This window comes from Dipodomys ordii, unplaced genomic scaffold (genome assembly GCF_000151885.1).
Source record: "Dipodomys ordii isolate 6190 unplaced genomic scaffold, Dord_2.0 Scaffold9, whole genome shotgun sequence".
Taxonomy (NCBI): domain Eukaryota; kingdom Metazoa; phylum Chordata; class Mammalia; order Rodentia; family Heteromyidae; genus Dipodomys; species Dipodomys ordii.
Window position 1 is genome coordinate 2,499,613 of NW_012267225.1, and position 27,278 is coordinate 2,526,890.

The 27,278-nt window shown below is 46.1% G+C and overlaps 1 protein-coding gene across 1 annotated transcript; it reads left to right on the forward strand.

Moving 5' to 3' along the window:
• Position 1: 1 nt before the first annotated feature.
• Il15ra (interleukin 15 receptor, alpha) lies at positions 2-25,526 on the forward strand (the record flags this gene model as incomplete). Its single annotated transcript, XM_013009218.1, has 7 exons — positions 2-80; positions 13,303-13,497; positions 15,476-15,574; positions 17,958-18,155; positions 18,705-18,737; positions 23,612-23,687; positions 24,797-25,526. Coding segments are annotated over 7 exons (789 nt in total), but the record flags the coding sequence as incomplete, so codon positions are not given.
• Positions 25,527-27,278: the final 1,752 nt, after the last annotated feature.

Consider the following 27,278-nt stretch of genomic DNA (forward strand, 5'->3'; position numbering starts at 1 on the left):
CCGGCGCGGTGCGGTCCACGCCTTCCTCGCGCCGCCGCCGCTGCTGCTGCTGCTGCTGCTCTGGCCGCTGGGGACACCCGGTAGGGAGCGGCGTGCGCCCAGGCTGGGTTAGAACCTGGGGGGAGAGGGAGGTCGGGGCGCCGATCGGGGCGGCCCCAGGAGCCCCATCTAACTGGAGATGACCCAGGAGTCGGGCACCGGTGGAAGGCAGTGCGCACCCGCTCCGAGCGGGGGAGGGGGGGCGGGGGCGCGGCGCCCGGCGGGAGGCGCACGTGGAGAAGGCGGCGGCTTAGAGCGCCATCGTCCGCCCGGCCCCGCGTCGGCCCCGCAGCCTCACCGCCGCGCTGGGGATCCGGGTCTGAATCGCCGCGCGCCCTGACCGAGGGGTGGAGATGGAGGGGTGGTGCAGGGTGCCCTCCCTAGATTTTCAGGCCGGAGAGACAGGGACGTGCGGGGCGACTTGCACATTTTACCCTGGACTGTCGGGGAGCTGGGCTGGTGAGGAGCCTCCTGGAAGCCCGAGCTCCGGAGGAAAGCGGAGGGCGCAGAGGAGTGGCGGTGATCTTTTGGGGTTTCAGACCACCTGGGGGCGCGGAGATGGAACCTCAGCGGGGGAGGATGGGATGCGTGGCCCAGGACTTTCGTCGGGGGAGCTGTGGAAGGGAGGAGCGGGGAGCCACGGGGGTGGCGGAGCTCCTGTCCCAGCGCCATCGTCGGTGGCACGGTCTGGCCCAGGGCGCACACCTGTTATGCCGCCGGCTCCTCACTAGGCTGAGATCGGGCAGAAGAGGCCGTGAGACCCTTCGATCTCCAGTGGAGTTGAGCTGCCGTGGGTAAGGCGCCAGTCCTGGGCGAAAAAGTTAAGGGATGGTGTCCAGGCGCTAAGTTCAAACCTAGTACACACACACACACACACACACACACACACACACACACAGAGGAGTCAGTATCTGGTTCAAGTTATGCCTGCTCTTTCTCTCTCCCACTCTGAGATAATGCACCTGATTTGGGGGCGTCCATGGATACCCATGAGAGATGCCAGTGCTCTGGGTTTTGAAGCATCCGGTCCGTTTGGTCCCTCCTCCCCTCGCCCCCCCCCCCGGGTTGCTGAGAATCTGTCCACTGCACACCCTTGGCTGTCTGTCTTGCCTGAACCTCACCGCTTAGCGGAGGTCAGAGGAAGTTTCATTTTCCTGAAACTGCCATCACCCTCGGTTTTCCCCTCATCGCCGACCAGCCGAGTTATATTCCTGACCTGCTGATTTCCTCCCAGCTGGCTAGCCACGAATCATTCCACAGATGCCCAACATAGCCAGTAGCCAGCCGGGCAGCTCCCTGGCATGCGGTTGGAAGTGAACCAGCGAAGAGCAAATATCTACCTGGAAGTCACAGAAGCGCGACCTGGGCAGGTCTCTGCTCTCCACCCACCACCCTGCCCTTCCACTGCACAAAGGGGTTATTGCCATCGTAGCTCCTGTTTGTTAAAAAAAGAAAAACAGCCTGAGGCATAATTGACAAAGTGAATATATTTAGGCTATACATGCTGACCATTGTAGAGGTTAAAAGGCACTTGCTCACCGAAACCAAGACAGGAAGCATCCATCACTAGCTAAGAGTTCGCCTTCCTCACAAAATCCACCCCCCCACACCCCAACTGCCTACTCTGCCCCCCCCCGCAACTCCTTATCTATTTTCTGTTAACATTCATTCCAAGCCCTTTCTAGAATTGTACATAATAGAGTAAGTTTGGCTTCTTTCACTCCATAATTCTTCTGAGAATGTATTTGACTTTGTAACTTGTATGGGTAGTTCACTCCTGTCCCCCTGTGTTGGTACACTGAGGCTATTCCCAGGACTCAGGAGACAGAAGTAAGAGAATATCCAATTCAGGCCCAGCCAGGGATATGTCAGGAGAGCCTGTCTCCTAGACGCACAAAAACAACACAAGGTCATTCTCTTCTATTGCTGAGTTGCTTTCATTCCACGCCTCATACTCAGTGTCTATCAATGTGTAGATGGACAGAATTATTGGTTTCACAGTTTGCTCTTTATGTGTAAAGCAGCTTTCAACATTCACATGCAGATTTTTATCTTATTTATTTTATTTTTTTGCTGGTCCTGGGATTTGAACTCAGGACCTGGGCACTGTCCTTGAGCCTCTTTGTGTTCAAAGGCTAACTCTCTACCACTTGAGCCACAGCGCCACTCCCAGCTCTTTCTGAGTGCTTTGTTGGAGATAAGAGTCACATGGACTTTCCTTCCCCAGAGGTTGGCTTCCAATTGCAATCCTCAGATCCCAGCCTCCTGAGTTGCTAGTCTCTCATAGTTTTGATCTACTTTTTTTTTTATCCTGGTAACTCCTTTCATAGTAACTTTTATTTTTTAAGTATTTTTATTGTTATTATAAAGATGTTATACCACAGGGGTTATAATTACATGAGTCAGGTAAAGAGTACATTTCTTTTTGGACAATGTTACCCCTTCGCTGCATAATAAATCAACTTAAAGGAGAAAAGATTAGCCAGGTGTCAGTGTCTTTTGCCTGTAATCATAACTACACAGGGGCCTGAGAACTGAGGATTGAGGTTCGGAGCCAGCCCAGACAGTTAAGTCTGTGAAACGGTGACCTCCAATTAACTATAGAAAAAGATGGAAGTGGAGCTGTGGCTCAAGTGGTGGAGCACTAAAAAGTTTGAGACAGTGTCCAGGCCCTAACTTCAGGCCCCAGGCCTGGGGTGTGTGCATGTATGCATGCACACATGCACACGCGCGCACGCGCGCACACACACACACACACACACACAAAACCAGGAGGAAGTAATTATTTTGGGTCACACTCTCAGAGGTTTTCATCCATCATTGCTTGGCTCTGTTTCTGGATCAGTGATGAATTAGAACATCAAAATGGAAGGACAAGATGAAGCAGAGAGTAAGGAGGGCTGTGAGGACAAAGAGTTCCCTTCAAGAACACGTCTCCAGAGACCTACTTCCTCTAACTGGGCTCCGCCTCCTACTTTCCACCACCTCCTGAAAAATGCCATCAGATTTGAATCTATCAGTGTATTAATCAATGATGTCAGAGCTTCGTCATCCAGTTATTTCCCATAAGCCTCACCTCTGACTTGGCTTTCGGGACCAAGCCTTCAACATAGGAGTTTCTGAGTGGTATTTCCTATCTAATTCATAAGAACTAATGACACTGATCATTTTTGCATGTGCTTCCTGGCTATGTATATATCTTCTTTGGTGAAATGTCTGTTCAGACTTTTTACCCTGAGCTTTAAGAGTTTAAAAAAATATTATGGATATAAAGCTTTTATTGGATATACAATTCTCATGTTTTCTCAGACTCTAGCTTATTTTTTTCATTCGCTTGACAGTGTCTTATAGCCAAGGACTGGTGACTCACACCTGTCATACTAGCTACTCAGGAGGCTGAGATCTGGGGATGGCAGTTCAAAGCCAGCCAGGGCAGGAAAGCCCGTGAGACTTTTGTCTGTAACTAACCACCAAAAAACCAGAAGGGGAGCTTTGGCTAAAGTGGTAGAGCACTAGCCTTCAGCATATAAAGCTCAAGGACAGCACCTAGGCTCTAAGCTGAAGCTGCAGGACTGGCACAAAAAATAAAAATAAATATAAATATAACAAAACAGTGTCTTGGGAAGAGCAGAAGTGTTTAAGTTGTGATGAAACCTTTTTGATGAATCACTTTTGCCAAGTTTATTTTGTTAAATAGCTTGCACCTATATGAACAAATGTATACAATTCCACAGGTCATATTCTAGCAATCAAAGTAGTGTCACCTTTCTGAGATGGTTGGTGTGGTTAGAATGCTTTCTTCTTGAGTCTGTTCTGGGAGTCCCTGGAGGGTTCTGTGCAAGGGACCATTACTGGACTACTTAGTAAAAAGGCTGCTCTTGTAAGAGTGTAGAGAACGGGTTTGGGCATGGTGGCACATGCCTGCAATCCCAACTATGCCAAATATATGATAAGTAGGATGATCAAAGTCCTAGGCCAGCCTTGGAGTGGGGGGCGGGGAGGAGAAAAGAAGATGAGACCCTATCTGAAAAATAAAGCAAATATCGTTCACATAAGGCCCTGAGTTCAAACCCCAAAACCACTAAAGCAAATCAAAGAAGGAATGCGGAGAACAAACTACAAGTCAGGAAAGCCTAGAGGCTGAAAACAAAAGCAGAAACTTTTGTAATCCTTTCAACGACCAAATCCTGAAGCAAGACCCTGTCCCTGGAGCAGGTGGCTCTAATGGTGTGGGGTGTTCCTTCCCTTTTATTTGCCCTCCAGCCTGTGGTTACTCAACCTTCCACGCCTCCAAAAGTCACCGCTTTGAATGATGATCGACTCATGGGAACCAGTTCCCAGGATGGTGAAGGAAGTCTCATCAAAGAGAATGAGAAAAAGAAAAGAGTTGAGTTTTGGTCAATGGACCAATATATTTAGGATGTCCAAAGGAGGTGTGTTGAATTGGCTGGCATTTCAGTTAGGAAATAAGAAAGGAAAATGGGTTTCTGGGAGCCCAGAGGGCTTGACACTTCTTACCAGGCTTTGAAGGCTTCTGCGCAGCTCAGGACACCTGCTATGTTGCGGTCATTTGAATAGTAAAGTGAAAGGGAATGCTGAGATGGATTCTGACTGGAGCTAAAGCATGGGAATGGCATGCTGACAACTTTGAACCCTGTGTGTAAGAAGAGGCCTGGGATCCTTGCCCAGGTTAAGATTGTAAACCAACTTAATCACAAGGTCTGATTCATAGATTCAGGGAATAGAGGTGTGGCCCTTACATTGCTGCAGATATATTTTTTTAAATCTTTATTTTATTTTTGTTGTTTCAGTCATAAGGCTTGAACTCAGGGCCTGGGTGATGTCCTTGAGCTTTTTTATTTTTATTTATTTATTTTGGTCTGGTTGTGGGGCCTGAACTCTGGGCCTGGGCACTGTCCCTCAGCTCTTCAGCTCAAGGCTAGCACTCTACTACTTGAGCTACAGCGCCACTTCCGGCTTTTTCTTTTTGCTTATGTGGTGCTGAGGAATCGAACCCAGGGCCTTGAGCATGCAAGGCAAGCGCTCTTCCACTGAGCCACCTTCCTAGCCCCTGTAGATAAGTTTTTATCTGGCTATTCAAGGGGCTTGAAAAATCCCAGAACCTGAAGTGAGCTCCATTTTCTGTTACTTCATCTATTCCAATATTTGTACTTGTAAAAGTAACTTCAAAAAGCACAAGAGGAGCCAGGCACCAGTGGCTCATGCCTGTAATCCTAGCTACTCAGGAGGCTGAGATCTGAGGATTGAGGTTCAAAGCCAGCCAGGGCAGGAAAGCCCATGAGACTGTTATCTCCAATGAACCACCAGAAATCCAGAAGTGGTGCTGTAGCTCAAGTGGTAGAGTTGCTAGCCTTGAGCTGAAGAGCTGAGGGACAGTGCCCAGGCCCAGAGTTTACAGAGCTGGGCTTCGACCTGAGCACCATGTCCAAGGAATTGTAGACAGTATTGGGACTTGCTTACATTGCATATCTGATGAAAAGAGTTCCAGAGAATAGATAAATATGATCATTTACGTGTCAAAAGATGTGATTGTGGCTTGTAGAAATGAGAAGTTACAGCTACAGTTCAGCTAGATTATCTCTGAGATAATCTAGCTTTGTCAAGCAAGTAACCAACCTCCACGAAGCTGTTTCACTTAGTCTGTACTTGATATGTGTATACACTCAAATGCTAACTATTCCTAGGTTTACCCATTTTATTAGTATTTTATTAGCTGTCTATTTTTATTTTAGTATTATGCTTATCTTAGTTAAACAGAATGTTGGGAATTTCATTGTGGTTTATGTTTCTTTGGGGATTGTTATCAGTGAAAAAACTCCAGATGTCCTTTCTCAGCAAAAACAGAAAACAAAAAAAAACAATAAAACAAGGTAGATACTGCCAAACCTTCCCAATACAAAAACATAGCACAATCAGGTGCTTAAAGCAAAATAGTAGCAATGGGTTGTAGAAAGGTATAAAGTGGGTAAAAAGCAAAATTTATGACAAAAATACAAACGTTAGAAAGAGAAATTGAAATATATAGTTTAAAATCTTTATGCTATGGGGCTGGGAAGGTGGCTCAGTGGTAGAGCGCTTGCCTTGCATGCATGAGGCCCTGGGTTCAATTCCTCAGCACCACATAAGCAAAAAAGAAAAAAAGAAAAAAACCAGAAGTGGTGCTGTGGCTCAAGTGATAGAGCGCTAGCCTTGAGCTGAAGAGCTGAGGGACAGCGCCCAAGCCCTAGAGTTCAGGCCTCACGACCGGACCAAAAAAAAAAATCTTTATGCTGTATGTGTGACATGGTGTAATATCACCTGGAGGTCAACTCTGATAACTATAGACTACAAAGCAAACTCTGAAAAAATACAACAGCGATTTCTATTTAGTGATATAAAAAGGAAATTAAAATAGAGTCATAAAATACACTCAAATAATTAATCATGATCATCTCCATTAAAAAGGCTATGGAATTTGTAAAAATGATATTAGAAGAAATAATTCAACCAATTGGGTAAATAGTATATCAAAATGCCAGCACATAAACTTAAAAAAAAAACAGCATAAGAATAAAAATCAACATGCATCAAATCAGCAACACACAATAGGAAATAGAAAATATTACCATTTGCACTGGCATGTAAAAATATTAAATAATAAGGCAGGCATGGCTGTACACACCTGTCATCCCAGCAACTCTAAAGGAAGAGACAGGAAATGAAACATTGGAAGCCAGCCCAAGCAAAGTTAGTAAGACTCTAATAATAATAATAGTAAAAGAATTTGGGGCATGCCTTGAGTGCTAGAACCCATAGCCTAGCATATATGTAAGGCTCTGAGTTTAACTCCCAGAACGTGAAAAGAAGGAAGGGAGGAAGAAAAAACAAAAGAGAGGAAGGGAGGGAGGAAGTGGGTAGAGAGAGAAAGAAAGGGAGGAAGGAAGGAATCAAATACTTAGGAAGGAAAGAACAAAGGAAGGGAGGGAGGGAGGGAGGAAGGAATGAAGGAAGAAGGAAGAAAGGAAGGAATTAAATGCTTAGCAGCACATCTAACCAAAGATAAATAAAACTGATACACGGAAATCACAAAGGCTTCATTCAAGAGAGAGACTATGGTTTCAACATGTGGGTTTCTTTTTTTAATTTCACATAACTAAATCAGTTCCTCCCTGTATTGATTTACAGATGCAGTTCAATTCTAATCGAAGTCACTAGGCTTTAAAAAAGAAATGCTATAAGGATTATATAATTCAATTTAAAAAAAATAGGTGAAGCATGCACACTCCACTTTGAAAATACTGAACCAAGAGTTACACACTCTGGTTTTGAGACAGTGTGAAGCTTCAAGAGTCAGGACAGCAGAAGACAAAGATGCCTTTCTTAAAAGGCATCATAGCATTGGTGCCAAGATAAACCAGCAGATCAATGGATGGGTGGGGTAGAATGGCCAGTGCACACAGGCAATGCAGGTACTTGGTGCTGGCTCAGGGATCTGCACAAACATGGAATGGGGAGTCTACACCCTGGTGACAGCACATGAGAGAGGTGGGCTGTTGCAGAGGGAAGAAGCAAATTAACAAAGTTCTGCCATGAGACCCAGGCGTCCAAGTGCTCCTTGAGTCCAAAGCTGGTCTAGGACAACAGAAAACCTCCTTGTCCCATTCTGTAAGCAAGCACAAAGTGACAAGTCCAGTGGCCTGTGGCCCAGGGTGTATGGAGAGATCTCTGGGTGGATGCTAGGCACACAGAAGACAGAAGATGAGGATGGAGCAGGCACATTGAGAAAAATCCTTTGGTACTGCCTACCTGAAGCTCTAGATAGCACTAGAGGAATCTGAAGCCCGGGTACGTGGTGGTAACCATAGTAACAGCAAAATCCCAATGCAGCTCAATAACTGGCTGTCAGTCTAGTAGAAGATGGGCCCATCCCCAACACACTGGGGAATGGTGATGCCAATGGGCAACAAATATTAAACTGCAAATGGACAGAGAATACCTCCTCTGGCATTGGGGTGGAGAATGGTCTGAGGTTTGAGACCCTTCTCAACTCTCTGTGTCTTTAAAGAGATTGGCAGATGCCTCATCTAAGTGGAAGGATCCCTGTTATAAGGTCCTTCAGGAGCGATGCCTAGCATGCATGAGGCCCTGGGTGCAATTCCTCAGCACCACAGAAACAGAAAAGGCTGGAAGTGGCACTGTGGCTCAAGTGGTAGAGTGCCAGCCTTGAACAAAAGCAGCTCAGGAACAGTGCCCAGGCCCTGGGTTCAAGCCCTAGGACTGGCAAAAGAAAAACACACTTCAGAAGCAACAGTAGAGGTAAAGTTCAAGGAATTCTAACCAAGATGAATTGGCGAGGTTTGGAAATTCTTTTTGTATGTACAGAGCTTTTGGCGTTACTTCTTTGGTGAATCACCCATTATAGTCCTGGCTCACTAACCCCCAGGGTCTTTATCTTTGTATTTAATTTATTAGAGCTGTTTATATACTAAGAATCTGAATTTTTGACATTTGTTGCAAAAGTCTTTGGTTTCATTGTCTCATTTTGTTTCACTTAATCTTTCCTTTCACTGTTTTTTTTTTTGCTTTGTGTTGATGTTTTGCTATATGATAACACTTTGCTATTGTGACAAGGGAAGTTGTATCCACCTCAGGTTATTACTAAACCAGAAAACACTGTCTTTTTCCTAATCAACCATCCATTCATTGAAAGACAGAACTAGGGGCTGGGAAGGTAGCTCAGTGGTAGAGTGCTTTGCTTGCATGCATGAGGCTCTGGGTTCAATTCCTCAACACCACATAAGCAGAAAAAGCCGGAAGTGGTGCTGTGGCTCAAGTGGTAGAGCGCTAGCCTTGAGCTGAAGAGCTGAGGGACAGTGCCCAAGCCCAGAGTTCAGGACCCATAAAAAAAGAAAGATGGAACTGCTCTATAGCCTTCTCATGTGGGAAGTCCCTGGGGATTCCTGTTAAACTATGTGGCAATCTTAGTTTTTTGTTGCTAAAAGAGGAGCAATTTCTCCTGGAGAAGGGTTGGTCCTGACCAATTTAGCTAAAGTTAAGGAGGGAAATGCTGAGAGATGAATAGCTTCTGTTTACAAAACGTCAGTAGTAAATTCTCTGCCAGGGAGGGGGGAGGGGTGGGGGTGGGTACGTGTGCCAGTCCTAGGGCTTGAACTCAGAGCCTGGGTGTTTGTCCCTGAGCTATTCTGTTCAGGGTGGCACTCTACCACTTGAGCCAGCCCCACTTCCTGATTTTTGCTGATTAAATAAAGAGGCTCACAGACTTTCCTGCTTGGGGTCATTCTGAACTAGGACATTCAGATTTCGGTCTAGGATTATAGGATAGCTAGGAATTCTAGGCATAGCTAGGATTACAGGCATAAGCCTGGCTTTCCAGTAGTAAACTCTTGAAAAGAACAATTTTGTGCAAGTAAGTGTTCAGTTGTGTGGGAAAAGCAAAGGCAAAGGCGGGTGGAAAGCTGGGTGAACACATGAGGCTCAAACACGGGGCAGGCAATGAGGGCTGCAGCAAGGGCTGGCCTAGAACACGAACCTGGGCCGAGAGAAGGACAGAACAATAGGACCCAGCGAGAGTGGGAGAGCAGATGGAGTGATGCAATCACAAAACGATGAAAGGGTCCCCATGTAGGTGATTTATGCAATCACAGGAAGGAAGAGACGGAGGGAGCAAGGAAGGGAGGAAGGGAAGCCGAAGGCCTTCGGCAGCCTCTGTCAAGATTCATCACCGTCCCAGTCTTCCAGTAGTCTAGCCTGTGCACAATTATGTGTAAAAGGATGCACCCTGCCCCCCTGGTATCATGACACGGAGGTTTCTTCCTTCCGCTTTCCTGTTCTCTCTGATCCATGGATACACAAAGCCCCCACCAGCCTGGTTCTGACCATTTCATGTTCAGTTTCTTTAGTGTCTGATCAACAGTGACAAGATGAAGATGGTGATGATGATTCCTCGCATGTCACAGTCATAAAGTGCATTTCATACTCCTAGGCCCTGGCACTTCTCAGCATCCTTGTGAATTGCTGTACAAGTTCACTCTCAAGGAGATTGAAACCTAGAGAGATAAAGAGACAACCAGGAACCAGAGGCTCATGCCTATTATCCTAGCTTCTCAGCAGGCTACTCAGATGGCAGTTCAAAGCCATCCCAGGCAGGAAAGTCTGTGAGACTCTTATCTCCAGTTAACCACCAGAAAACCAGAAGTGGTGCTGTGGCTCAAAGTGGTAGAGCACTAGCCTTGAGCAAAAAGAGCTCAGGGGACAGAACTCAGGCCCTGAGTTCAAGCTCAGTGGCCAACAACAAAACAAAAAAAAAAAAACAAAAAATATCTGGTCAATTAAAATCCAGTCTTTGTCTATCCTTTCCCCCTTGGTAACCTTATGTTTCTCTTACTCTCTGGGGTCACCGATCTGATTGTCTAGCCACAGATGATGTGAAAACACCCAAAGAAGTCCAAAGGTCCAAGGCTGATTCCAGCTCTCTCAGATGGAGGAATATTTTATCACAGAGCAAGCTTAGTGTTTTCATGAGACTCTCTTTTCTGATAGTCTGCCAAACATTTGTAGAGTTGAACCGAGTGATTTTTTTATAGCCATTCCTCCCTACCTTACTCCCATTTCTCTATCCCTAAGTATTTCCCTGATGAGTAAGTAACATGCAGCAAAGCAGCACGGGTAGAGATTTAAGACTTCCATAGCAAGGAACTAAACACATGGTCCTGCTAAACTAAGCACACATACATTCACAGTATGTATGTGTGTGTATGTGTGCTGGCAGGGTAGGGGGTGGTATTTTGAAGAATGCGGTGGGAGAATTAAATTCACTTACAGATATGAGAAGACAGGCATGGTGACATATACCTGTAATTCTCCCTACTCCAGTAGTGATTAGGAACTGGGCACTGGTGGCTCACGCCTGTAATCCTAGCTGCTCAGGAGGCTCAGATCTGAGGATCACAGTTTAAAGCCAGCCTGGGCAAGAAAGTCCCAGACACTCTTACCTCCAATAAAACACTAAAAACCCAAAGTGGAGCTGGGGTCCAAGTGCTAGAGTACGAGTAGTAAGCACCAAAGCTCAGGGACAGTGCCCAGGCCCTGAGTTCAAGCCACAACACTGAAAGTAAAAGAGGAGGAAAATCCTCAGAGATTGATTTCTTAGTCAAATTTCTTGTTGTATAGCATGCTACCTGAGACTGGAGGATTTATAAAGAATAGAGGTTTATTCATCTCATGATTCCTACTGGGAAGTTCAAGTTCACAGCGCCAGCGTCTGCTCAGTACCTCAGAGGGGCTTGTGCAGCACCAGAGCATGGCAGGCCCCATGTAGTGCTACAGAGCAAGTTGCCAGCTTCCATCTCTTCCTCTCCTTATAAAGCCACTGGTACTACCTTAGAGACCCCACTCTGATGAAGTTAATCAGTCCTGATTACCTCCCATAGGCCCCACCTCCAAATGCCATCAATGCCTGACTTTGAGGATTAAGTTTTCCACACACAAGCACTTTAGCAGGTCCTTCCACCGCTCATTATGTGGTTTTATTTTATTTTGGGGGGGGGTCCAGTCGTGAGGCGTGAACTCTGGGCCTGGGCACTGTCCCTCAGCTCTTCAGCTCAAAGCTAGTGCTCTACCACTTGAGCCACAGCGCCACTTCTGGCTTTTTTTCTTTTTGCTTATGTGGTGCTGGGGAATCGAACCCAGGGCCTCAGGCATGCAAGGCAAGCGGTCTACCACTGAGCAACCTTCCCAGCCCCTCATTATGTGGTTTTTGTTTACTTCATTGTTCAGATTTAAACTCAAAGCTTACACTAAAGAAGCAACAATCACATCAAGACTTTCTGGATATTCCTTACCCAGACTCACTAACTGTTTAGATTTTGCTCCATGTTTGTTTGTGTTAACCGTTCCCCCTCCCTATCCAAACCTATTTATTATGTAATATATACATGAATCCTCTTCAAAACCAGTTTCAAGGAAGCTGGGGACCTCACGCCTTTCCTGGTCATCTCCTTCAGTGGACATTTCCTCAGGACAGAGTTGTTCTTCAGAAAGGGACCCTGCCAAGTGAGCCCAGCACACTGCAGGACCATTCCCCTTAGTGCTATACCATTGCCTAGTATCTGCTCTACATTCCCATTCCATCAACCCTGCCATAGTCAAACCATCTTCCTCCAGCAGGGGGATCCCTGGACATGGTTTCATTTACTCTGGGATGACACCTGGCTCCTACAGATCATCCACTAGAGAAGCAGAGAAAATAATGCCTGCTGCTGAGCTCTGCCCACACTGAGAACAGCATGGACACGCTCGAGAGGAAGATCTGCAGATGAGAGGCAGACGTTATCTATCCAGGAGCTAGGGAACTTACTTTTTATTGTAAAAAAGAAAAAACATTGTCGGACCCACACATTGGCAGTGAATCTGTCCCTGTTTCGGTACAGTTTGGGTTATCACTGCCTGCGATGTTAGGCAGATCTGTCTGAACAGACAGGGGAACTGTGGGGGAAGAGCAGGACCACATTGGTGCAAGGCACAGGGAAGAGCAAAGGCTGATGTGGAAATGGGAAGAGAGTTAGAGGGGCAGGCAGACCTTTGAAGATTCTTTCAGCATTTGTTCTAAGAGCACCAGGCAGCCAGGGATCATTTGATGCTGGGGATTGGACTCAGAGCCTTGTGCCTGCTAGCCAAGTGATCTACTCATGAACTCCATCCCTGGCCCAACACTGAAGTTAGCAAGTTTGCATTCCTAGAGATGATGCCGGCTGCCTTGTGGAAATGACCAAAAGCTTGGGGGAAAGTATTCAAGGTGACAGATCTGAACTATCACTATCAGCAAATAATAATAATAACAATAATAATAATAATAAACAAGCAATAAATAATATCCGAGTTTGCCATAGACAAGCTGGTTTGGTCCAGTGGGGACAGAGCTGGACCTATTGTAGAGATATCGAGGGCTTGGAGATTGATGGGAAATGGAGGAAGGGAGAGAGGGGGTTCATTCCTGACTCCCCAGTACCTGTGTTGGGTGGCTGGCATGGAAGTTAAGCTCCTGGCTGGCATGGAAGTTAAGTTAAGAGGCTGAGTTCCCTTCCTGATCACCTTCCACATGCCTGGAGCCTGGAGTTTGGCTGACAGAGCCCCGGGGCTAGGCTTCCTTCTGGCTCCAGTATACTTTACCATTGCTGCATGGTTCCCTGGAGATCCATCTTGACAAGCTGAGATCTCACCGGTCCTCTCTCACACACTCTGCAGGCATCATGTGCCCAAGCCCCGTGTCTGTGGAACACGCAGACATCAACATCAAGAGTTACCATGTGAGCTCCAGGGAGAGGTATGTTTGCAACTCTGGTTTCAAGCGGAAAGCCGGCACGTCGAGCCTGATCGAGTGCGTGTTTAATGAGACCACCAACACAGCCCAGTGGACAATGCCCAGCCTGAGATGCATCCGTAAGTAGCCGCTCACTGCCCCGGTCCCCACCCTTCCTGCCCAGCCGAGACTCAGTATACCACTGGGACACTATCAGCCATACCTCCTGAGATGGAGATCCGTGGGCACTGTGCTTAGGCAGTTCTCCAGTTCAAATCCTGGCTCTGCCGTGTATCACCTCACAGCTCTGGGTAAAGTCCCTAACCTGTCTGAACTCAGATTGAACATCCAGCAAATGAACAAGATGACAACACTGTGAGATGTTAAGAGCCTTAAGAAGAGACTGGTAAATATTAACTATTATGGTGGCCATGCTTGTTTAGAGATCAGGGCAGTAAAAGGATTGATTGGCTCCCACAAGAGTGTGTGCTCAGGCTAGCTTCCCAGACAGCTCTTCCAACTTCTCACAAGGCTGCAAACTGAAGGGAAGTAGAAATCTGCCTTGTCCATTGGTGCCCAACATGGGGCCAGGGGGAGGGGAGTAGCTGGAAATGAACACAAATCCAAGTTCCTCTTGACTTAGTCACACGGATCTAGCAGCCAGCCAGCGTTCAAGAGGAAGGATAAGAAAGATGGCAAAAATCTTCTTTCCTGAATCACTTATAACTGGATAACCATCCTAGGAAAAGCCTAACAACTTTGGAGGAGAAGCCATTTGGTGCTCTTCCCAAGAATATGAAGCTCAGTTCTACTTCCTCCTTCCTCCTTTAGAAAAAAAAAAAAAGATTCACCTCTGGTCTTCCAAGACACTTCTGATTTAGCAAGTCTTCATGGCTCAGTCTGTGTCCAGCAGAAGCTAGATCTGTTCTCACTGCACATTTGCAAAGATGCTCCCCTCCTCTAGAGGCCAGGAGCCTGGAGGCGGCCATTGTACAACAACATCCTTCTGCTTGGAACTCTGGGAAAAGCCAGGTTTTCTCAGGGATGTGTAATGTGAGATTAACCCTCTGGATTCTTCCTTCCTGGAGGGCAGAGAACAGGGTTCTGCCAGGAATCAGTGTATTGGGGGATCAGACTTCCCCTACCACCACCCCTTGGCTTTGAGTACAGCTCAAAGGAAAAGCCCAGAAAGGCAACACTAACCATGAATGTGGAAACTGCAAGTGGAAAATCAGGACTTTTTCCTTCACTTTGGGGAAAGTTACCTTTTCTCAAATTTCCACATCTTACGGTGAATGAATCCAGGAAAGACAACAGTTGCACATTCTGAACAGGGAAGGGTGGGAGAAAAGAAGAATTTAGAATCCTAAGATTTGTGGTGGTAGTGAAGTTGAACTCAAGGCTTTGCTCTTTCTAAGCAGGTGTTCCAGTTATTTTTTGAATGGAATCTTATGTTTATTCCTGGGCTTGCCTGGACTGAAATCCTACTAGTTACCCCTTTCTCACTCTTACCTGAGAGTGAACTACCTTGCCTGGATATCTGTTGAGAGGGGGTCTCAGTGGCTTTTTGTCAAGTCTGGTTTCAAACTGTAATCTTCCCAATCTCTAACTCCCAAGTAGCTGAGATTACAGATGTGAGCTGCATAGCCAACTTGGGTCAGAATTTCAGAACCTCCAGCCTGAAGGAATCTTTAGGTTTCATTTGTTCCAAATGACTGATGCCCTGACCTTTTTAACCACTAGCAACTATTTACACTGTTGCTCCAAATTTCCTATGTATCAAAAGATTCCCAAACAATGGAATCTATGATCACTTATTTTCCCATGAATAGCCAAAATTATAAAACTGGGCTCATATCATTGGCCTCATTCCAGCCAAAAAGAGGAAATTTGATGCTCAACTTATGCAATCTTCTCAGAAATGCTAGGGGAAAAAATGCCTTGGCATTTGGGTAAGGAAGCACAGTTTATTCTTGTGATTTTTTAACCTGCCCTCAGATACCAGTGATCTCCATTGTTAACGTGCATGTCACTTTAAAAAAATTACTTTCAGATCTAAAGCCACTCCAGTTTTCACCCCTTAGGATCCTAAAAACCATGTGGTTATCTTCTTTCTAGGAGACCCCTCCCTGACTCACCAAAGGCTAGTACCACCATCCACAGTAGTGACTACAAAGGTGACCCCACATCCAGAGAGCCCTTCCCATCCTGGACAAGGTAGGACATTTCAGAACCCCCTCCCCTTCAGATGTGCAAACCACTGTGTGCACTCTACTGCAGCCAAGACAGCAAACTTCCCATCACCCTTGAGAATGTGCATTAATTGACACCCAGGTTGCAGATACATGCACACTTCGCAGTAGGTTAGAATCCTCTTTGACTAGGTCAGGCCAAATTGAATTGTTGCCATTTTTTTTTTTTTTGCCAAGAACTGGGGAAGGTCTGAGATGTGACTTCACTTGAATGCCTCAATGTCACTGTCTCACCTGGAAGAAACAAAGAGCTTTCGCACACCATGAGCAATAGGAGCATCGATATTTGTATCTACCATTTGTTGCCCAGGCAACAGGGATGGGCCTATGAGTGTTTTCTAACTGGCAGCAGCTGTGTCTGCTCTTTGCTCTGGAAGGGAGTGGTCTCAGTCTTCCAAGGCATTCACAGCATATACATACATCCTTGAGAACACTGTCTGCAGAGAGAGCCACACAAGGCTCTTCATTGGCAAAATGTAGAGTACCATGGCGGATCGGTGGAGAGTTCTTCTCCCCACCCCCCACCCCCACCTCTCATGAGCAAGTGAACATCACTGCTGTTCTTGAAGCAAGGCATGAAGTTCCATATTTCCGCTGAGGCTTAGGCAATCTTCCAGCTCAATGTCCTTAGCCTTTTTCTTGATGTTAAGGAAAATTGAACCTATAATCCTATAAGCTACTCAGAAGACTGGGATTTGAGGATGGTAGCTTAAAGCCAGCCTAGGCAGGAGAGTCTTATGAGACTCTTAGCTTGAATTAGGCAGAAGTGGAGGTATGGCTGGAGTGGTAGAGCACCATCCTTGAGAGAAAAAACTAAAGGATAATAACTCAGACCTAGGCCCTGAGTCAGAGAGGGTGGGAGGGAGAGAAAGAAAAGAGAGGGAAGGAAGGAAGGAGGGAAGGAAGGAAGGAAGGAAGGAAGGAAGGAAGGAAGGAAGGAAGGAATGAAGGAAGGGAGGGAGGGAGGGAGGGAGGGAGGGACGGAGGAAGGAAGGGAGGAAGGAAGGAAGGAAGGTTGGCTTGAGAGCTTGTATGCTGAATGTCTTGGGGTATTTGTCTCAAATCATTGGTCAGATTTCCACTTCCAATGCCAAACTTTGCAGTCACCATACAGAAGAGGAGCCATTAACTCAGGCTGGCGGGGCCTGCGCACTGGGCGTGAGTGTTCCACAGGCTGTATCTGCTGGGTTGCTTGGAGTGGTGGCAGCTGGCTGCAAAGTAGTGATGAAGGACTGAAGTCTGAGGCCTTCTCACAGCACGCAGGGCTGGGAAGACCAGGGTGCAGGGCCACCACAGAGAGCACAGGCAACGGAACGCAGAGGGGCTTGTCTTACCAGATGCTTTGCTCCAGGGCTTCACTTCCCAATTCCATATTCATCACATGAAAGACCCCTTTTTTTCATGAAGACAATGGCGGGCATGTGTGGGGCACACAGCAGCTTTCAGTTGTGGGGAGAGGGTATCTGCCGGTGAAGGACAAGGAAATGAGGAACCTGAAGTCCTCTGCTCCTGAGGATGGAGTTAAATCAGGATAGTCTTCCTCGGATATAGCTCAAGGAGTTCAGACAGGCTGAGTCTCAGACTTCCTTTTATTTCAACAGTGTGACAACATGTAAAATATAGGCAAGAATGGTAGTACATGCCTGTAATTCCAGGATTTGGAAGGCTGAGGTAGGAGGATTGTGAAGGCCAGCCTGGCCTACTCAGACCTTCTCCCACCTTACCCCCAAAAAAGAAGGAAGGAAGGAAGGAATGGAAAGGAAGGGAAGGGAAGAGAAGAGTTGGGAAGGGAAGAGAAGGGGATAGAAAGGAAACAAAGGGGAAGAAAGGGAAGGGAAGAAAGGAAATTACCTTTGGCAAATAAGCCTCCACTTGTTTGTAGAGCCAAATTTTAAGTGTATCCTTCCCCAGGAAACAGCTAGATCTTCCCAAAGCAACACCAATAATTTTTTTTCTTATTTTGTCGGTCGTGGGGCTTGAACTCTGGGCCTGGGTGCTGTCTCTCAGTGCTTCAGCTCAAGTCTAGCGCTCTACCACTTGAGCCACAGCACCACTTCCGACTTTTCCTGCTTATGTGGTGCTGAGGAATTGAACCCAGGGCCTCATGCATGCAAGGAAAGAACTCTTACCACTGAGCCACCTTTCCAGCCCAACCAATGATTCTTTATATGCACTTTGATGCAAAAAATGGTGCCACAGCCAGTTCCGTGGCTCAGTGGATGGTGGTGCCACTGGCTTGACACACAGGCCGCTGGGAGCCGGCTGGCCAGGGAGGGCTGACACATGGCTTGTGAGGTCCAGCTCGAGCCAGTCTGAATCTTTATCTTCTGTCTTGGAATTTCTTACAGAACCAACCACATCATGGCCCAAGTCAGGCACTTCCGTAGCCATGGATACAGCCATGGTACCTGGCTCCCCACTCACCCCATCCCAGACGCCTTCCCCAGGAACCACAGGGCTAGGCAGCTACGAGTCTTCCCCGGCCCCATCTCAGACCACAGCCAAGGCCTCAGAGCTCCTGCCCTCCACCCCCCATGGGACACCAGGTTAGCCCCCCAGCTTTGCAGGAAGAGAGGACCACTGCTCCCCGCATGCTGCTTCTGACACTTGGGTTGAGAGCTGGTGCCAGGGACCCCCGTACTTTGGTGCCATCTAATCCATTGTCAAGACTAACTGAGACATATTCCTGCTCCCACCAGCTCTAGCTTCGTTGCCCTGGGCCAGAGGGCACGGCTGACCATGCCAGCCGCCTCAGGCATGTGCCCCAGCTACACCGATTAACCCACATGGCCTGGCCCGTGCTAGGACTTAACTGTGCTCTCCCACTGGGGGATGGGAGAGGGGGTGCTTTGCAGTCCAGAGCCATGCTCTGGGAGATGTTGAGAAGCCCTGGGCCCTCTGGCTCTCTTTGAAGGCCTGGCCAGGTCTTAGGTGTGGCCCAGCACCCCCGTGACTTACCCTGCTTGTTCGGTGCTATGCTCAGTCTGGTTGTGCCAGCTGTGTATCTAAGGATCTGAGATGGCAGCCAAGCCATTCATTATTTGTCCAGCCTCATGAGAAGCCTCTGACTGTGTGCTCTCCCCTCTCCTCCGCAGGTGTCCATCCACACAGCCGCACATCGGCCACTGGTGAGTACTTTTCCTTGTCCAGGATGCTGATGGGCAGAGAGACTTGTAGGTGCAGCCTGTAGAGCAAGCCCTGGTCCCATTCACACCAGCATGACCCCTTCTCCCTCCCAGCAGTGCCCCCAGCAGATAAGAAGGTGCATGATGCGTAACACTCAGTGGATGGAATTCTTCATTTGATTAGGACCATTTATCCTCACACAGAATGGTGCAGTCAGTCAGTGCATCACAAGCGTGTACTTGTACATAGTTCAGCTTTTCACAGGCGTGCATAGTTTAAACTCCATTCAGGTGCTGCTAACATGAGTGTGTGTGTGTGTGTGTGTGTGTGTGTGTGTGTGTGTGTGTGTGTGTGTCCCACTCATCCATTCTTGGCTCTTTGCTGGTTAACTAGAGATAAAGAGTCTCTGGGCTTTTCTGTCTGGGCTTTGAATCTTGACCTTCAGTCTCCCAAATAGCTAGGGATTACAGGCATGAGCCACTGGCACTCGGCGTGCTTTCTTAAATGAGTAGAATGTCCCATCTATGTAAAGATGATGCTTTTGTTTCTGTTTTTGGCAGCACTGGAGATTGAACCCAGGATCCTGTGTTTGCTAGGCCCTGCCACTTGAGTCACACCCCAAGCCGTGCAAGCCATTAGGAAAAAAAAAGGCTCTCTGGGGATTATTTTTATTGAAAGACTAGTATGTAATGTCCAGGACGTGGGAACAAAAATATGTTCATGATTTAGAAGAACAGTATCCAAATTGATTTTTTTTGCCTTAGTCACATCCCAAATTAATCTTTCCACAGTATTTTGCATTTTTTAATTTGTTTTTCATTTTGATACTATTTTGCACGTGGCATAGAACTCCAGTTACGAAAGGATGTACAGTAAAAAGTCCCTCTGCCCACTCAAATGTCCTTGAAGAATGGAGGTAGATTTTTGCAGATCCTTCCAGATAGGCTGTGTAAAAAGAGAACACTGAGAGAGGATGCTAACAGCCAAGCAACTTGCCCTCATTTAATAGCACGGCTTGGAGGTTCTCCATATCAGTACAAAAACCTGCCTATTCTCTTTTAGCAGCTACATACTATGCCATTCATGGACCTGCCCACATTCTACATTGCCAGTCTACTCTTTGGACTTATGACTGCTTACATTCTTTATTAATTAAAAGCTCGCCGACCTAGGAATGTTTGCAAGATTAAATCCTGCAGTGAAATTCTCTACAAAGATCCTCAAAGTATTTGACTCTAGGCTATAATCTGTCATCGCATTTTTTTCTAGTTTGTGGATGAGATAGATATAAAAAAATTTACTGGGGCTGGGAAGATGGCTCAGTGGTAGAGCGCTTGCCTTGCATGCTCAAGGCCCTGGGTTCGATTCCTCAGCACCACATAAGCAAAAAGAAAAAGCCGGAAGTGGTGCTGTGGCTCAAGTGGTAGAGTGCTAGCCTTGAGCTGAAGAGCTGAGGGACAGTGCCCAGGCCCAGAGTTCAGGCCCCACAACCGGACCCCAAAAAAAAATTTACTGGATGAAATATGAAAATTCTCTTGTAACACCTGTAATCAGGTAAATATTAATTGAGTGCTGGAGATGTGGCTCAAGTGGTTAGGTGACAGCCTTGTAAGTGTAAGACGCTGAGTTCAAACCCTGCTATCACACAACAAACAAAACATAAAAATACCATAGCTTAACGTCCAAATGGACAAAAATAGTTCTATATAAAGAGTTCTGGAAACACAGCATTATTTAAAAATCAAAACAAAACAGCAATTTAAGGCCAGGTACCTGAGTTCTAGAGAATTGCAATATGAAGCTAGTCCTGGGTGGGGTTGTGGATAGGAGAAAGTCTATCTCCAGTTAATCAGCAAAAAACTGGACCGTAGGCCTGGTTTAGAGTACAGTAGAGTCCCACTAGTCATGATCAAGAAGTTCTAGTAAAAGGCCCTGAGTCCTATTGCTGGGGTGGGGGAGCTCAATGTCATTTTTTTTTCTTTTTTCTTTTTCTCTTTTTGCGGTTCTAGGCTTGGACTCTGGTGTGAGCTTTATGCTCAAAGCTAGTGCTCTACCACTTGAGCCACAGCTCCACTCCCAGCCTTTTTTGTAGCTTATTAGAGATGAGAGTCTCACAGACTTTCCTGCCCTTAATGGCTTTGAACCGTGATCTTCAGATCTCAGCCTCCTGAATAGCTCAGATTACAGGCTTGAGCCATGGGTGCCCAGCTTCAATGTCAGTTTAAATAGACTCCAATTTATAGAATTTTAAGGGTTAAACTCAAACAATTATTTATTGAGTAAGCCAAACCCAACAAGGATTTTTGTGTCTGTTCTTTGCAGTGTAGTATTGAGCCCAGAGTCTTGGGCATCCTAGGCTAGTCTTATTATTGAGCCACATCCCCAGCCTTGACCCCCAACACTTACTACACGCCTAGGTGGTGGTGGGGGGAGGGAGAAAAAGAGAGAGGGAGAGGGAGAGAGAGGACAGAGAGACAGAGAGAGATGAGAGACAGAGACAGAGAGGGAGGGAGGGAGGGGGAGAGAATAATGAATCAATGCTCTGAGCTCTACAGCGCCTCCTATAGTGCAGACATAGGCACTACACTAACAGTGACAGCAGTACTTCCACCAGGACTGACCTGGTTTACCAGGAAGCTGCTAAGGAAGGACTGGTCCCTCTATAGTCACTTGATCACCATCCACGCTGAATACTGGCCCTGAGAGCCTACTTCTTTGACCATCTTAGATTCCATCAGCACTTGAGGCCTGAAGCCAGGGCAAGGAAAAGGGATGGGCGCTGGCCCCTGTGGCCTCCAGTACAAGAATCAGCTTTTCTCCCTTCCTTTTCCTCTCCTCTTCACCAACTCCTTCTCTTCCTTTCTCCTGAATCCATACCCTCTAGAAAACACCATAAGGTGGAGAGTTTGGCGGGTGATTTGTTAATGCATTGGACTAGTGACTCTGGTTTGTTTTCTTGGCTAACCTTGCCTGGAGGTTATTGGAGAAGAGGCTCAGGGTGAGGATTGAAGGCACTGAATTCAAGTTTCTTCCTGTCATCCTTGGCCTCAGAGCCCTTCTTTCTCTCTTGAGTTTGACTCTGCAGATTTTAGTCTTATTGAAAAAGAAACAGGAAGAAGCATCATGAAAGCAGAACTACAGTTCAAACCAATCTGCCTTTTCCAATAAATCACTCCTCAAACAGTAAATGCATGCCAAACATACTAGCCAATGTGAAGGCACAGTTTACTCTAGCATGCAATGCCTCTGAATAAAAAATCATTTGCTTCTTTTCCAGTCATCCTGATAATCAGTATTAAATCAGAACTCAAGAAACATCTTTCATTAATGTCTCATGGCTTGTTATTTCTTTTTTTTATCAGCCTCACTAGGCTTATTTTGTTTACATAGGTTTTGGTTTCATTTCTACCATTTTTATGGGTATATTTCTCACTGTAAAAATATGAGAGAAAAAAAACTGAAGTAGGCTGGTAATTGATGGTTCATGCCTGTAATCCTAGCTACTCAGAGGTTGGGATCTGAGGATTTTCAAAGACAACCTAGACAGTCCATGAGAGTCTTATATAAAAACTACTCAGGGGCTGGGAAGGTGGCTCAGTGGTAGAGTGCTTGCCTTGCATGCATGAGGCCCTGGGTTCGATTCCTCAGCACCACATAAGCAAAAAGCCAGAAGTGGTGCTGTGGCTCAAGTGGTAGAGCACTAGCCTTGAGCTGAAGAGCTGAGGGACAGCACCCAGGCCCAGAGTTCAGGCCCCACGACTGGACCAAAAAAAAAAACTACTCAGAAAAAGCTTGAAGTGGCACTGTGGCTCAAGTTAGAGCACTAGCCTTGAGCAAAGAGAAGCTCAGGGACAGCCCTCAGGCCCTGAGTTCAAACCCCAGCACTGGCAAAAAACAAAACAAAACAAAAAGACACAAACCTGAAATATTTTAAAACAAAAATGAGGATTTTATATTATTGTATAATTACATGACACATTAATGCACTATATATCCCTTGAGATTTTTGTGTACATAGTTGTGGCTTAGAAACTACTTTTTTCCCCTTCAATGAGCTTTTTTCATTCAAAATATTATAGACATCTCTTCATGTTAATATATGTACCTTCATGTCATTATTTTGGTTTTGGTAGGGGTTTTAACGCAGTACCACCAAAAAGATAAAAAATAGGTTCCAGCAACTCATGCTTGAAATCCTAAGCTATGTAGGCAACTGGAGAGCTGAGGATCAAATTTCAAAGCCAGACAAACCCAAGAGACTTATCTCCACTGAACCAGAAAAAAAAGCCAAAAATGGAGGGAGGTCTGGCTTAAGGGGTAGAGCATGAAGTTTGAGCAAAAAAAGTTAATCAAGAGTTCAAGGCCCTGAGTTCAAGTCCCAGTATTGGCACACAACAAAAATAGAGATAAAAATATAAATAAGAAATGACAATAGAAATGGATGGAAATGGTACTACATGCTATTGCTCCCAAATCTGTAGCATTAAGAAAAAAGGGGACAGTCAGAAAGGGGACAGTGAGGAAGATCAAGCTGAAGTGTCCTTATTTCCCCCCCACACCCCCCCATCCTCCCCTCATTCATCCAGTTTTCACCTGGGGCCTCCCTCCTGACTTACTCCCACTACCGAGGGTCACCCTGAGCTATTTGTCCAAGGACAGGGAGCAGGGATGTGGGACAGCAGGCATGGGAGCAGTCTGAATTGGCAATGTTGGCAGCAAAAAACCACGTGGTTTTGCCCAGATGTGGAAGAGATCCAATTAAAGCATGCTGGACTTCTTTGTGAGGATGTACATTGCCTACAATTGACCGATCCTTGGCAATGAGCGAATGTACTCTCCACACCCGTGGTTGCAGCTCAGTTCTGTTCTTTTCCAGTTGCCATCTCCACATCCGTCACCCTGACTTGTGGAGTGTGTGTGCTGCTTGTCATGGTGTGGTGCATCAGATCAAGGTGAGTGGCACGGCAGGATCTGGTCTTCTGGGCCACCAGAAATGGGCCCAGCAGGACAGAGCCAGTCTTTGCTTCCCATGGTTCTCAGAGCACAAGCCCGAAATGGGACAAGATCCAGGCCAACAATACTGGAAGTCTGTCTACCAGAAGCTCGGGAATCGTTTCTTCTATGTATTCACAAATACATTCTCAAATATGTTCCTGACATGTGCATGCCCTTATTTATGGCAACCTTAATTTTTCATTCCTAATCACTGAAATTCTGACATTTGTGCCATGCCACCTCTGACATTTCAGTGGTTTTTCCTCAAATCTTGAGGCTTTTTTTTAAAAATCATTTTCATTAAGTCTGAAGTGGCGTATTGGCCTTTGTCTTTTCATCACTGAAGGGCCAGTTGATGTAGTGGCTGTGGATCCTTCTTTCACATTATTCTCTGGATGGATATCAGAGTTCTTGCAGCTAAACTTGAAGTCACTAGTAATAAATATTGTAGCAATATAAAACTTAAGACTGAGCCTGATTTTCACCCGATGTCTAATATAACCCACTTGGTGCTTCACATAAACGTTATATTGCTGTAATCACACCCCTCAGGAGGCAGAGGCAGGAAGATCTCGAATTTTTGAGGCCAGCATGGACTCCATAATGGGTCTGAGACCATTCTGGACTTGGGGGACTGTGATTCTAGGCCAGCCAAGCCTAAAAGTTTACGGGACTGTCTTAAACAATGGTTGGGACAGTGGCAGGTACCTGTCATCCCAGCATCAAAGGGAAGCACACATGAGAGGATCACAATCCAGGCTAGCACAGGTATAAGGCAATCTTGAAATGAACCAACAGGACTGGCTGAGTGGCTCAAGTGGTAGAGAGCCTGCTTCGCAAGCATAAGGCCCTTAATTCAAACCCAAGCACCATCCCAAACATAAAACATATATAGATATATAAGGGTAAATATACAGTGAGGTAAGGGGTGACCTTGCCCAAAAAGAAATATACCTCTGAACATCACCTTTATAGTATTTTTTAATTTTTTTAAAGATAAATATACTTGTGTATGAATGTAGATTGACTTTCAGGCATCCTCTCCTCTGAATCATCTCCTTTGCAGGCGAACATCCCAGCCACCTGCTACTGAAATGGAACCCATGGAAATGATGCCAATGGCTGCAGACACTGGCCACAGTGGGGGCATGGGAGCCTACCCGCAGGACTTCTGAGATGGGAAGCCAGCCCAGCTACATCTGGAGAGAAGGCACCCAGCTCTGCTTTCAATTAAGAGCACCTGAAAGATACCCACGGGGCTAAGAGCCAGGGAAACACCCACCAGTGCAATCAGGTCCCTGGTGTCATCTTACCTCCTGCAGGAGCTCACAGATGACACTGCCAGCTCGTCAGGTCTTGGTTTCCCAAAGTTTGAGCGGCTGAAGTTCTTCTAGGAGAGGCTGCGGGCTTCCAGGAAGGCCTGGGACTTCACTCTGACAGTGACCCAGGATCGCTTATCCATATCTCTGCACTTTACAGATAATGGGAATGTACTTGAGGCCCCCGGTGAATTTCAGGGCTCTTCCTGGCATGGGAAATGTCAACCAGGCAGACACCCAGTAGCTCTTGAGATCCTAGAAACTCTGTCGACAGGGATCTGGCAGGTATCAAAAAGGAGCTGAGAAAGGCAGAAGAGTAATGGGCCAGCGAATCCTCCTGAGTGAAGGATTCAGAAGCAAACTGAACTCGGTGATGTTTTGTATGTATATATATTTATTTTTATACTTCCTTGTTTGTCATAGCTACCTACAGCATATGGTTTGTACAAGTGCCTTGTGTAAATAAAATATTTTCAATACCAAAAAAATTACACCATAGAAAAATGTTTCAAAACGAAAAAGAAGGGAATGCAGAGTCAAAAATGGTTGAGTTAGTTTTCTTTGTCCGAAGATCTCTTGCCTAGAGATGGCATAGATTAGGGAATTTCCATGTGAGAAGTAACTTGATCTAATCAAAACTATGGCAAGTTTGGATCCAGATATACACAGCATACACATTCTCTCTTTCCTGTGTTCTCTTTTTCTTTCTTTGCTGTGTATGACATTTGTTTCTAAAATCATATGCCAAATCCTACTTCCTTATGTTATAAAAAGAAAGAAAATTCTGAACCAGAGAGTTGACCTTCTTAAAGCCATACAAATCAATTAATGTCAGAGTTTGAACAGAACCAGGCATGGGGTGGGGTTTGAGAGCAGTCATCCTGATTGTAAACCAATTATAACCCTCCATTCCAGAGCTAGAGCATTTGGGAGGTGGAACATGGACATAGTACCTGATTCCCATGCTCCCTGGGCGGCCACAGTGCCCTTTCTCACTGACATCTGCTAGTCAAGTCATCAAAATCAAAAGCAGCCTTTCCACACAGCTGCTTGTGCTTCTTTACTGTATGGTGGTCTTGTGTTATTAACTCCTCCCCAGGTGACTGAAACACAGTAGAAACTTCCAGGCCCCTTTAAGGCTAGTCCAGAAACTAACACATACAACTTTTGCTGTAGTTCTATTGGTCCAAGAAGATTCAAGGATAGGGTAAGAATAAGAGGGAGGGACAGCATCCATGAAGTGGTTGTAGGTGTCTGGGCCTCCATTCTCCCTCCAGCAGATCTGGGTGTTAAGGCTGCTCCCAGCTGTCCTTTGAACCTTCTTCCCACCTGCAGTGCCCAGGAGCTCCAGTGACCATCTACCATATTTTTCAGAGTTTTTGAAAAGTGTAACATATCTTAACACTTGGCAAATACCAGTAACTATTGATGTAATGAATAGAATGGTCTTGGAGTCAGTATCTGCTAGGTACTCAATTTTCAAAATTTTGTTTTAGAACAGGAAATGTATACACAACCACAGAGAAAAGTTCTACAGTTATTTTCAGCCCAGATGTCTTTAGCTAGCAATAGATAAATAACGAAAATTTCCATTTCCTCCTCCCCCCCTTTCCCATCCTCTACAATATTGTCAAGAAGAAAATTGACCAGTCTTTGTCTTTTCTTTTTTCTTTTTTGTCAGTCATGGGCCTGAAATCTGGGCTGGGGCACTGTCCCTCAGCTCTTCAGCTCAAGGCTAGCGCTCTACCACTTGAGCCACAGCACCACTTCTGGCTTTTTCCCCCCTGCTTATGTGGTGCTTAGGAATCGAACCCAGGGCCTCATGCATGCAAGGCAAGCACTCTACCACTGAGCTAACTCCCCGGCCCCTGACCAGTCTTTGTCTTTTCTATTTTGCCTTGGTTTCCCTTGATGAAAAAACAAAAGACTCTTCCTTCTTTTTAAATCTTCTAGACAAGCCAGGCGCTGGTGGCTCACGCCTGTAATCCTAGCTACTCAGGAGGCTGAGATCTGAGGATCACGGTTCAAAGCCAGCCCGGGCAGGAGAGACCGTGAGACTCCTATCTCCAATAAACCACCAGAAAACCAGAAGTGGCGCTGTAGCTCAAGTGGTAGAGTACTTGCCTTGAGCTGAAGAGCTGAGGGGCCAGCGCCCAGGCCCAGAGTTCAAGCCCCATGACCGACAAAAAAAAAATAAATAAATAAAAAAATAAACCTTCTAGACATTAG